At 38.5% G+C, this 13021-nt stretch overlaps 1 protein-coding gene across 11 annotated transcripts in view; it reads left to right on the top strand.

The window, feature by feature from the left end:
• The window catches only part of LOC126374140 (transient receptor potential cation channel trpm), a 323537-nt gene that overhangs the window by 267552 nt on the left and 42964 nt on the right, over nucleotides 1–13021 (top strand). For all 11 annotated transcript variants that reach the window (XM_050020602.1, XM_050020606.1, XM_050020604.1 and 8 more), the window contains 2 exons: nucleotides 5731–5920; nucleotides 12446–12704. In XM_050020602.1, coding sequence (XP_049876559.1) covers nucleotides 5731–5920; nucleotides 12446–12704 — 449 coding nt within the window. The remainder of the gene's footprint in view (nucleotides 1–5730; nucleotides 5921–12445; nucleotides 12705–13021) is intronic.

Genomic DNA, 13021 nt, shown 5'->3' with positions numbered 1-13021 from the left:
GGTCTTTGTTTATAATTAATTGTTTTTACATCCAACATACAGATTTATTTATATTCTCTTTGCCGCGGACTTTTTGGTGGGAACGGGAACGGGAAGGTTGCTTTCTTCATTGAATAATCTAAATAATCAATACGAAGTGGTGTTTTGTGGTTAATGATCACATTAAGTTAGTCTGAAAACATTCCCGATAGTATTATTAAATCGGAATATTCAATAAACAAAGTGTACCTATCTATTTTCGCTTTGCGCCAACAAGCCGCTTACTTCGTTTGGGGTTCGGAGTAGGAGTCTGTGTGGGGGCTTAGGTTTCATCATTTCATTAATCATCATCAAGAAAAAAAAACACAAGACATGGCTGTATGGGCATAGTTCCCTTTGCCTTGCCCTTTGGGAAAAAAAAATAAGATAAATTTTGAAATTCTTATGTATAATAAACAAACATCACAGACATCATGACAGATCTAAAAGTAACGAAAATCTTTTTTCTTTTTTCTATTTGACTTATTTATGAATTTTAATCAAGAAAACGTGATAATAAGTTCGACAGCAACCAGTTCAGGTCCCCGAAACAGCCCATTTCAGGCCGCGTATATATGGAAATACTACTTCAATACGTCCCAGCCTCGTCTTTTTTTAACGTCCTCGTTAAAAAAAGACGTCCTAACCTGAACTAACTAACCTAACAATAAACACCACGCGTAAATATAAGTCCAGAAATGCGCTGCAAGTCGTCTGGACTGGGCGCGAAAACAACAAAGAATTCGATTAGCTGCTAAGTGTCCCGCATGCTATCACCAGCTGTCACTGACATATGTATGAAGTCCCGCGGATTTTATTGGAACTAAATGACAAGTCATAATAATTATATGCGGATACTGCGACATCAGCGCCGTGCTTGCGGGACGTCCTGAAGCGCTATTACATCTTTCAAACGCGATGCGTCAAAGTTTGAACCGACGCAATTTAGGAAAAATCTACCTTATACCTTACCTTACTGTACTGTGATCGTTATTTGTAAAATCATACATACATATACACAATTCTTTATACACAATATAATTATTATGACATATTGTGGACTTTTCGGTAGACCTACAAAAAAGGAACAATTCAACCATACGTTGTTTTGTTATATCTCAATGGGCTCAGGCAGCGTTTTCGCCGAAAGCTCCAAGTCGGCTATATTTGTAACGATAATTATGTTTGACATTCATCATCATTTTTGAACTATTTTATACTAAAAAAAATACTTGTATATAAATTATATACCCTAAAGCACGCCCATGAATCACTCTACTCATTGGTGAAAACCGTATGAAAATCCGTTCAGTAGTTTTTTAGTTAGCCGCATGTTCACTGATGCGATTAATGCCTGTTAGAATTTTACAAAATAAAAAATACGGAAATTACGGAAGGTACTTTAGTGCAAAGTACATTATTGTATAATTATAATATTATTGGTAAAAGTGATACTTTTTGAAAATTCCGTAACAAATAGACGGGTTCGCCAAATTCAATTGTAAAAAAAATACAAAAAGTAAAAACAATTAAAACATGCACTTGGGTTTGAACCGTGAAACTTAAGAATGGCGGCGACTGCTTTACCAAATGCGCCATTTAGAAGTTAGAAGTAGACTTCAAATTATGCATCTCTTTTAATAGCTAACCTAGTTCGCATGTGTGTGTGACAGCTTCGTGTTTGTACACAAATTGAAATGACACCAACTTTTGATGCAATGTTTCAATATGATATCTGCAGTAAATACTTCAAAATTGTAGCTTAACTTAAAGATAATGTATGTAAGATTTCGCCACCTAACATTTCACTGGGTCAGAACTCAACACTAAACGAATAAATGGAAAAAAATACGAAAACTGCAGAAGTAACGCCATCTGCTGACGCAGCGTTACCTAGCTGACTGAAACGCATCACCTTAAGTGAGAGTGTATAAGGGTGCATGTGCGTATTAGTGAATAGAGAGCGTGCCAAAAGTGAAACGTATGTCGTGTAAGTACTTGTGTCCGTATGTTAATGAGCATAATTACTGTAGGAAAATTGTGATTACATAAAATTAGTTAAAGTATTTTACCCGTCTCGGAATTAAGCGTAGTATTAATAAACTAATATCAGCTTCAAGACTGCCCTTAAGATCATGTCAATGTGACAGTTCTTATAAAAAAAACATGCACTTGAGCCTGGTCTTCAGTGCAGTCTCAGCTGAGATTATTTTATTAATACCACCTCAGAGATTTTAACACGATTTCTTTATTCAATAAATAATTTAGTTTAGACTTAAAATATTCCTGGACTTTATAATAAGACAATCGCTTTGGTTTTACATTTAGATTCAGTCCTGAGTTCTCCACTGTGGTCTAAATCAGGAAAAAGGAACCGTCTTACCCCGAATTTAACGCGGGTGAAGCCGCGGGCAAAAGCGAGTTCGCTATAAATGTGACCATAGCTTTCCCCCGTCTCGGAATTAATACCTTAGGGAAACAAGAAAAAGTAAAAAACTAAACTCGAACAAGCTTGGAATAAGGGATGATACATTATTAGTTGTTGGCTTGCGCAGGAACTTTTTTATTAGGTACTTCTTTATTATAAGTAACTTACTAACAAATTGTGGAAGAGCAAGCTTGTTTCATTCATTTCTTTCTGGCTTAGGACGAAAAAAATACTAAGCGACTTTTCTCGAGACATGTAATTCGTGCGTTATCGCAAAAAAAATACAATTCGAAGATAGCATAAAGAACAGCTAAAACAAGTATTTTATGCTTTTAACGAAACGTCAGAACGTCAAATTATTATTATAATTGCCCGTGGCCCGGGACCAAGAGCTTAGCGTGCCTTCCAAAGCACTGAATCATCTTTTCGGACAATCAGGTGATTCACGCTCTAACCACTAGACCACCGAGGCTGTTCTATCTGTGTTATTTCGGAGAAAATTTACAGGTTTTCCCACAATACCTGTGACATTTATTCAACATAATTATCACGGATAAACTCAAAATATGGTTTGAGTTTGTCCGTGAATTTGTGGTTTCAAAGAAATGACACAAAACTACAACAGCAACACATCCTTTAAATCATGACTTTCGCGACTTTTTTTATACTCAAGAAGATGGCTGCTCTGATCTCATTATCTATGTTTTCTTTACGCCCAGAACCAGTCTATAAGACTGAAATATTTAATAAGCAATTTTTTTTTAAATACAGTATCTCCGAGAATGTTTAACGTCGATTAAATATTCATGAAGTCTCAGCATTCAATTGATTGGAAGGAAAGAATGAAATAACCTTTCTTGCAATCAGAATCACTCAGTGAATAAATATCTGCTCCGATTTATTTATAAAAAAACACACGTCCGTTACTGGAAGAAATTAAAGAAAGAAAGAAACATTTATTATTTAGGACAACGCAGACACGGATTACACATTTACATATTATACATTACATTACATTACTTATACATTATACATTATAATGACATCGCATCAAAAAACAAATAACGCACACATGATATATTTTCTAAAAAGTACAGCAACAATTCCGCTCTTTGGTGTTGTGTTAATATAATGTGTTTTTGTCTTCTATGCAGGAAATTCCACTTGATATTAAATCAGAATCATGGTCTGAATCATCCCCCTCAGTATTCATCACAGTGTCACTACTAACACCTTCCTGCACTTACTTGTACGGGGTTTACGTGATATCGTAACGAATACTGAGAGGGATGATTCAGCTCATTATTCTGAGTTCATATCAAGTGGAATTTTCCATCGTAAAAGTATAGAATTGAAAATAATTTAAAAAAAACAACGAGTTTTCCGACGGAAAATACAAAACAGATTTTGAATCGCCAATTTCTAATAAGTGACTGCTAGCCTATCCAGTACTTATCCGGTAGACAATAAAACTACCTAACTAACTTCATGACGATACATAGATCGAAAGAATTTCGCATGGACCGGTGATGTAATTTAGATTTTTTTTTCGATTAAAATTTTCTCTTTGTGAATAAAACGTCTATCAAACAGTTTATCAACAAGTGAAACAGCCCCAAACTTGCTCGAATTAACACTTCTAAGATTATTATTAGAAAAAGTCTTGTAAAATATGTTCGAAACAAAGGCATTTTAAAGCAATTTGTCAAAGCTCCATTTCACTTGGTTATAGAAAGGAAATTACCTCCAAAATGAAAGAGTCGTAATACAAAATATGGACACTAGGGTCTATATAACGAGGAAGCAAGTGCTTGGCAATTTATTTAAAATGTCACCATTTTACGGTGATACGGCTTAATCACTGGGTACACCCCTAAGCCACCCCCCAACACCCCCCACGTGGGGACAATTGGAACCCGGAACACACATATGCCATTATCCCCACTTTCATATGGTAATAAAATTATGGAACGAATGCAGGGTATAATATTTCTGGAGTAAATTATTATTTTAATATTTTAAATGTTGAGTTAGGTATATTTTCTTCTAATATTGATGTTCTATTATATGACAGACTGTTAGGTTTGGGGTGTTAGATTCCTAATGGCTGTGAGGGCTGGTAATCTGCGGCTAAGGCTGAGATTGAAACGTCCAGAAGTAGGCAAAATTCACTGAATTTAATTAAATTCGTACAAAAAAATGTTCACATTACAGTAGTTAAATGGAGAGCAAGAACGGAAGGGCAGAGAAGACCAAAGTGTTGTCACACTAAAAAATATAAATTTAACGTTGGGGTTGCCAACATGCTGCGGCCACAAAAGAAAGCTTTAGTTACGAGCAAAGTACTTTTATACAAAACAATTAGTACAAAAAAACCAAAATTCTAATGACTTTAAACATTATACAAACAATTCAAAGCCAAACTAAACTTTATGGCAAAGCAAAAGCTTAGTTCATCTTGCGATGGATTTACGATAAGCTGCAAATATCCAATGAGTTTCTTGCAAAGTAATAAATTAACTGGTTTCACTTAAGATCTCCTGGTTACATGTCGTTTCTATAATAGACTAAAAACACCTACAAACACATAAATTTTATAATCATGACAACTAATGGTTCATAATTAAAGCACATAGTAACGGGTTCTTACCGCGTTTAAATGGAAACATGAGACTCCCGATATTTCGACACTGTTGCAAGTGCCATGATCACGGGATGACTGATGAGATTGGAGTGGAGTGATCATGACACTTGTAACAGTGTCGAAATATCGGGAGTCTCATATCTCCATTTAAATGCGGTAAGAACCCGTTACTATGTGCTTTAATTATGACAATAACCACGTAAACTTAAAACAATGTAATGGTTCATAATTTCACCACTGTTTGCAAATAATTCGCTGGGCTCAGTGACTGAACTTTTGCTTTTTGATTGTACCTCTAACTCAATCGGCATATAGCCTTTCGGCGTCGTGGCTCACGCCGCGACTTATGCTGAGCGAGGTCCTTATATTCCGGACGCCACCGCAGATGATCGGGCCGTTAGTGCATTTACGATGCAAACTTTTATTTTTATTGTTTTTATGATTCTGGTTTGTTTTTCTTTTTGTTTTTTTGTTCTGTGTACTTATTGACTTCCGTGTGGTTTCTGTCCTGTGTTAAATGAAATGAACCTGTCTGTCTGTGTCTGTGGTGTCCGGAGGTTATAAATGGTTCTTTCTTTCTTTCTTTCTTTGTATGTTATGTTATGAAACCTCTTCTTAACCTAATCTCTTTTGCCCCCAGATCACTGTATTCAGGATCCAAGAGCGCGCAGAAGGCGGGGAGGTTCAGGAGTTGGACCAGGTGATCCTGACTGCTCTCTTCCGAGCCCAGCACCTATCAGCGAGCGAGCAGCTGTCTCTGGCCCTCACATGGAACCGTGTGGATATCGCCCGCTCCGAAATCTTTGTCTATGGACAGGAATGGCCGCCAGGTAACAAAACAGCTACGCAACACTCTAAAAGCAACACTGCCGCTTTCTGTTCGTCGACGAACTCTTGTCTATGTAACACGGCATCTCGCCTGTGTCCCTAAGGAGTAGGAGGTGTATAGTACAGTCATGAGCAATATCATGTTTCCACTTTAGAACCCTGTCGGACTATCACATTTGACATTTAATGAGACTTACGGTTTAATTTGTCAAAAGAGATAATCTGACATGGTTTCAAAGTGCATACATATTAGCACTCGCGCCGTACATACACTCCCACCAGCTATGTTTCATAACATAACATAACAAATACTTTATTGCACAAACAGGAAAGAAATAAAATACAAAACAAAAGAAAAATACAATACAATAGGCGGCCTTATTGCTAAGTAGCAATCTCTTCCAGGCAACCTTTATGTATCATCATCATCACCAGCCCATTAACGTCCTCACTGCTGGGGCACGGGCCTTCCCTATGGATGGATAGGGAGATCGGGCCTTTAACCACCACGCGGGCCCAGTGCGGATTGGTGGATAATGGCTAATGCAGCCGGGACCAACGGCTTAACGTGCCTTCCGAAGCACGGAGGAGCTCGAGATGAAAACTTTATGTATAGGAGATATTTAATATTATGTAATAAAGCGCGATAGTGGAACGGCCATCGGATATGATGGTTAGCTGCGAATTTAAAAATAAGCAGTCCCCGACCAAACAGCGACAGGATTAGCAAAACGTAGTGGGTAGCTCACTGGGACGGGGTAACCTATAAAATGCTACTTAGGTTCTATGACGATCTTGTGACGTAGCGAGTAGGCGCCGCTATTTCAAAAGCGCACCCCTGATGCCGGGCAGCAGCGGTATCAGTACTGGTTGGAGGCCGAGGAAATGGATTCTGGTAGGGCTCTAGCTAGAACATCACCGATTGAGAAATTGGTCGGTGTACTGCGGAACGGAAGGCGATTGGGGCAACCACCGTTCTACACGCCCTATCTATGGAGTAATGGCGATTACTCCAACGACAAGAGCGCAGCTCTTAAATAAAGAGAGAGACGGGGCTTGAATTATTTTTGTATTTAATTGATTTTGTAAACGTTAACTTTCGGAAAGTAAACTGGAATTAAACGAACAGAAACACTAACCGGATTCGCAAACTCACGGATGGTATTAGCGGAGAATGTTGCCAAGTTAATGTGTAGGTAAGTGCTGTAACTCTGAATAATAGCATCTCTCTTAAGCTGTTTTACTTTGATTAATTCACAAAATCTTTCAAATATAATCTTCCCAAACGACGCCGGGTAAGAGCCGTCAGCGCTTCCCATTCGTCCGGCCAAGTAGTTAATGCCAGCCGAGGCAAACCTACGATAAGTCACGTCAAAAAAAAGTTAAGACCAAGCAATTCAATTGGGCTCGTTATTTTTATCAAAAGGGCCATCAAGTCGGCCAATTTTGTCGAAATACCGTCATTGTGTGCCCGTTTTCCTGTAATATGAACCCAAATGAAGCCAATGTTTGCCCTCCGATCCTGTATGTTTGACCAAATAAAGAACTTTAACGACCTGGTAAGGATTGTGTTTGCAGAAATAAATGAACCTTTATTACATTTTAACGTGAGTAAGGTTTGAATGTAACGATTGAAAGACAGACAGTCAGTCGCTTCTGTAAAATATCGGACCTGTCAAATCTTTAGGTTAGGTAAGCGGACCCTGAGAAAACGGGATAACGCTTAGGAGATGATGAGACTTTTGAATTATATTTAGGCTTTTAGAGTTTTGTATTATATTGCGCATCGGGTTACACTGTAATGTTGTATGTACCTTTATAAATAAATATAGTAGTCTCTGCTTACCTCGGTGGGAAATAGGCGCCAGTTTATGTATGTATGTATGTGTTGTATTGTAAAGGCGATTACGTGGTTGTCGCTATAAAGGGAGGTTATTGTACAAAGGTCTGGGACCCAAAAGGTCGTGCACTTTTGGGGCCGAATCGTCGCGCGTTAACCCGAGAGCGAAGCGTAAAAGCCGTAAGGGCGAGCATCGTTGCGTAAAATGAAAGCGACAGGTGTGCTCAGTGTAAACACACTCGACGCGCACTCATCGGTCGCGTCTGTTGAATTATAATGAGCCCTTTTAGGGTTATCACTTGGCTGCAACTTCAGCGGAATCAGAAAGCCGAGCCAAAAAATGCTCCAATCCGCAACCTCACTAACGTAATGATTTTTGTTTTATTAGCACTTACCCCGTGATTAAAGTCACAAAAATGTATCTCTCCTTCCGAGAAACTGTAAAAGGCATATGTACAATACAATACAAGGAATAAGAATAAAATTGCTATTCAAAATTCTAGATTAAGTAAATTAAATTCATCTTTTTTGGGGTTATGTATACGTTTTTACAATAAAATAGCAGATAAATTATTTTAAATTTGTCAGAAAATAAATTTATTTTTTCTTTTTTTCTCTTCACGTGAGTGAAGCTTACTTTGTGTAAAAAAGCATATTATAAGATTAATGATTACCTAAATGATAAAAATGTCTGGAATTTAATCAAATGTCTGGTGTTCCTCTATTTATTAAATAACTTTTAATGCACCCTCATTAATTTAAAAGATGTGTTGCTGTTGCAGTTTCTTGTCATTTCTTCTCCTCAGCCATAACACCTTGCGAAATGACGTAAATTCAAAAATGTTACATTGACCTTCAACAAGTTTATCCATGATAATTACGTTGAATAAATGATTCTGATTTCTGATTTCAAAGAGAAAATTTTAATCAAAAAAATGTGATTTCGACGGGACTTGTACCCGCAGCTCCTGCCAAGCCAGGACTCGAGCGTGTTAACCATTACACCACCGGGTCCTCCTCCTATCCATGCGAAATTCTTTCGATCTATGTATCGTCATTAAGCTAACGAACGTAAGCTCACAACTATATACCAATTAGGGTAGTCGGAGGTACATCCATCGCAAGATGAACTAAGTACCCATACCTCACCGACCTATCTGTTAGACCAACGTGATAGGTATCGCCGTCTATAATGGCCGAGCCAACTGTGCCAACTAACGTATAACCCGTCCGAATTAAATATACATCTTCCACCTTGCTGAAAATATAATCCGAGTCAATACAAAGTAGAAGACAGAGCTATTAAACATGTCATTTGTGAATTCTATGCCTTTCGAACCTGCAACCCTCGTTCACTTGTAAATAAAACTATAAAAACTCACCATTTATCAGTTAAAACCACATAGCTCAAACATGATTATTTACCAGGTAGTTCGCCCGGCAATAGGCTAGTTTCCAACTAGTCAAATCAGTTACTTTTTACTAAACGTCAAAACACAAAATTACTGGGGAATTTGTATAAAATAGCACAGTTTGACGTCATAGAAAAACATGATAAAATGTCGGACTTATTATTACGTTTGTCTTGATTAAAATTCATAAATAAATTTAATTAAAAAAATATATGTTTTTCGTTAAGCAACCCGCATTGGAGCAGCGTGGTGGAGTATGCTCCATACCCCCTCCGGTTGATTGAGGGGACGCCTGTGCCCAGCAGTGGGACGTATATAGGCTGTTTATGTATGTTTTTCGTTAGTTCTAGCTCTGTCTTTATTTAGTAACCAGAATTTCATAATTAATCTTGAACCTGGTACACGACCCAATTGACAACTCAAGCAAGGGTGGTTCAACCCTTAAAAAAATCCGTTCAAACTACATCGGTCCCAAAGGGTTATTATTCGAAAATCGCTCTATTTGTTCGCGTAAATAAAACGGGAATTTAAAGTAAGTTGTTGCTGAATCTAAAGTTGAAATTAAGTTTACCTTTTTGAAAGCCTGCGTGCTCAGAAATCAGAATCATTTATTCAACTTTATTATCATGGATAAACTTGTTGAAGGTTTTTTTTATCAATTTAACATTTTTATATCTACGTCATTTCGCAAGGTGTTATGAGGAGAAGAGTTGCAACAGCAACACATCTTCTAAATCAATATAGGTATACATTACACAGGCTAGGTACGTTCTTTCAAATGTGGATAAAGAAATATTAATATTTTATTATACTATTTGATATTTCTGTAAAAAAGCGGTGTTCTGTAGCGGCGGCGGTGTTGATCGAGAACTGGGAGTGTCCGCGGGGCGCGGCGCTCCTGTCCATGGTATAAGAAGACCAGGTATGCTCAATCCTATGACAAGCGGCCATTGCTAGCCCATTGATGGCGTAAGTGTTACCATTCAATTGGTATCTCCGACATTCCAAGGACGTAAATTTTATTATCGAAAATTAAGTGAATAACTGACTAATGAATTAAATTACTATTAGTTGTCACATATACAAAAATCATTAAAACTGTACGTAAATTTTTTACTAAAAGTTCAAAAATTTCAAAATAAATATAAAAACATTTGTCGTGGGTAATTTATTTTTTACAAAATGGCAACGCAGTGTCGGTTGACGTCAGCTGGGGTAACCTTGAAATGCTAGCTGTCAGTTTTGAGCATACCGTCTTCTTATACCATGCTCCTGTCATTTCTTTTTGTTGCATCGCGCATGCGCGCGCGTGTTTGTGTTGCCAACACCGGCTTTATAACCGCCTCTGTGTGTGCGAGCCTTTAAGCCTTGCTCAGTAAACTAATGACCGGCTGTTTTCATTATTTTGAAGTATTGTCTGTAATTTAAATTGAAACTGGTTTTCGTGTTCTCGGAATTTGTTTAATTATTATTTCAACAATGAAAAGTAATATTGCAATGAATGGAAGCTATAGGAATCGTTTCTTTATTGTGTCTTTGGTATTAATTTTCCAGCATAACTTAAGGAGGGCAACGAACCGTTGGTCCCGGTTACTTACTGATGTGCTTACCTAAGTACATGCTATAAGAAGACCAGCCGGGTCTGCGTGACAACCGCGCCGCGCGCGTCGCGAATTATATCGAGCACTTGGACCATAAGCGATACGAAAGCTATCTTCGTAGATGGACGTCAAACGGCTATTGGTCGAAGCGCTCAATATAATTCACGCCGCGCAATTTCCTTGCAAAGTAAATTAAAAACATTGGACGTGTGACGTGGGTAACTTTTTTTACGAAATGACAACGCAGGGTCGGATGACGTCAGCTGGGCTAACCTTGAAATGCTAGCTGTCAGTTTTGAGCATTCCTGGTGTTCTGATTATACCATGCCTAAGTACATAGTCAGTACACGAGCTATGTCAGGGGCCTTTGGCGGCTCAATAGTAACCCTAACCCCAGGATTGATGAGGTTAGTACTTCACCTCACAACCCACACCATAGAAGAAGATCGCTTAAAGCGATAAGGCGAGGAAATATATAAAACTTAAAAGACGCTAACGATAACGCTAAAGAGATGACGATGATTTTGTTGCAAGTTTCTGAGTTCTTTTAAAACAAATCTTGAACTGTTAAAGATACTTTAACCTATCGATATCGCTTCAAAGATCTAAAGTGCCACTATTTTCTCATTTCTTATCTAGAAACGACTGACCCCATTCGTCGTCTCATTTGTAACTTATCCACAAGAACCTCTCTTCTTAGAAGAGATCCAATTAGTTGAAAGTTATCTGATTGAAAAATCCAACTCGAATCTGTTCTTTCTAAAAGAGCTGACTCTTTCTTAATGCTGTACCGAAGTTTGATTACGAATAGGTTAAATGTCAATTTAATAATGTTTGGTTTTGAATATAATGTGCCTGTAATGTCCTAACCAAACTAGGAATCGAACCCAGGACCTACGGATCGTAAGCCCAACGCTCAACCAGTGGACCACGGAGATCGTCGCTTTAAGCAATAAGGCCGCTATTTTTCATGTACCTCTAGTTAAGTTTCGTTTATTTATTTTGGTGCAATAAAGTATACTTGTATTGTATTGTTATCCCGTTTTCACTGGGTCTACTTACCTAACCTGAAGATTTATCACAGAAATTCCTAAATCTGACAACTTCAGTTTTCTTCTTTTATCGTGTGGGTTGTAAGGTGGAGAACCAACCTAATCAACCCTGGTGTCAGAGTTATTATTGAGCCGCCAAAGGCCCCTGACATGGCTCATGTAACGATTACTTGCTTACATTAGTAAGTAGTGACCGGGACCAACGACTTAACGTGCCTTCCGAAGCACGGATCATCTTACTTTCGGACAATCAGGTGATCAGCTTGTAATGTCCTAACCAAACTAGGTACCACAAAGTAATTTTTGTGATATGTCCCCACCGGGAATCAAACCCAGGACCTCCAGATCGTGAGCCCAACGCTCAACCACTGGACCACGGAGGTCGTTACACACATTACTGAAGTTGTCAGATCACGGCACATTTGCCGTACCCAGGTTGTCAAAGTAGGAACATTCCGGCAGTAAAAAGGCACAAAAGTAACGCAAAAAGAGCTTTATTACCTAGGCTTTAGGCAGACAGGATTACAAGAAAGAACAATTTAAAAAAAATCATCCAATTTCCTTACTAATAAAGAGTTTTTACAACAAACTAATCCATCTAATCACACGTTTTCCTCACCAGGTGCGCTCGACGAAGCGATGATGCAGGCTCTAGAACACGACCGCATTGACTTCGTGAAGCTGCTGCTCGAGAACGGAGTGTCCATGAGGAAGTTCCTGACCATCCCACGGTTGGAGGAGCTGTACAACACCAAGAGTGGGCCCAGCAATACCCTGAGATACATTCTGAGAGACGTCCGGCCCCATCTGCCGAGAGGATACATCTACACCCTGCACGATATTGGACTGGTTATTAATAAGCTTATGGGGGGTGCTTATAGGTAAGTTGAATCTTGTATATTCTTACTCGTTTGCTTTTACTGAAAACTAAGCTAATTGTGTAGTGTCCTAGGTCAAAGATACATAAACTGCCTATATACGTCCCACTGCTGGGCACAGGCCTCCCCTCAATTAACCGGAGGGTGTATGGAGCATACTCCACCACGCTGCTCCAATGCGGATTGGTGGAGGTGTTTTTACGGCTAATAGCCGGGACCAACGGCTTAACGTGCCCTCCGAAGCACGGAATCATCTTACTTTTTTCGGACAATCAGGTGATTCAAGCCTGAAAAGTCCTTACCAAACAAAGGACAGTCTC

The sequence above is a fragment of the Pectinophora gossypiella genome, chromosome 17 (genome assembly GCF_024362695.1).
Source record: "Pectinophora gossypiella chromosome 17, ilPecGoss1.1, whole genome shotgun sequence".
NCBI lineage: Eukaryota > Metazoa > Arthropoda > Insecta > Lepidoptera > Gelechiidae > Pectinophora > Pectinophora gossypiella.
Note: the sequence above shows the minus strand (reverse complement) of the source record. Positions and strands in the feature narration are given on the sequence as shown.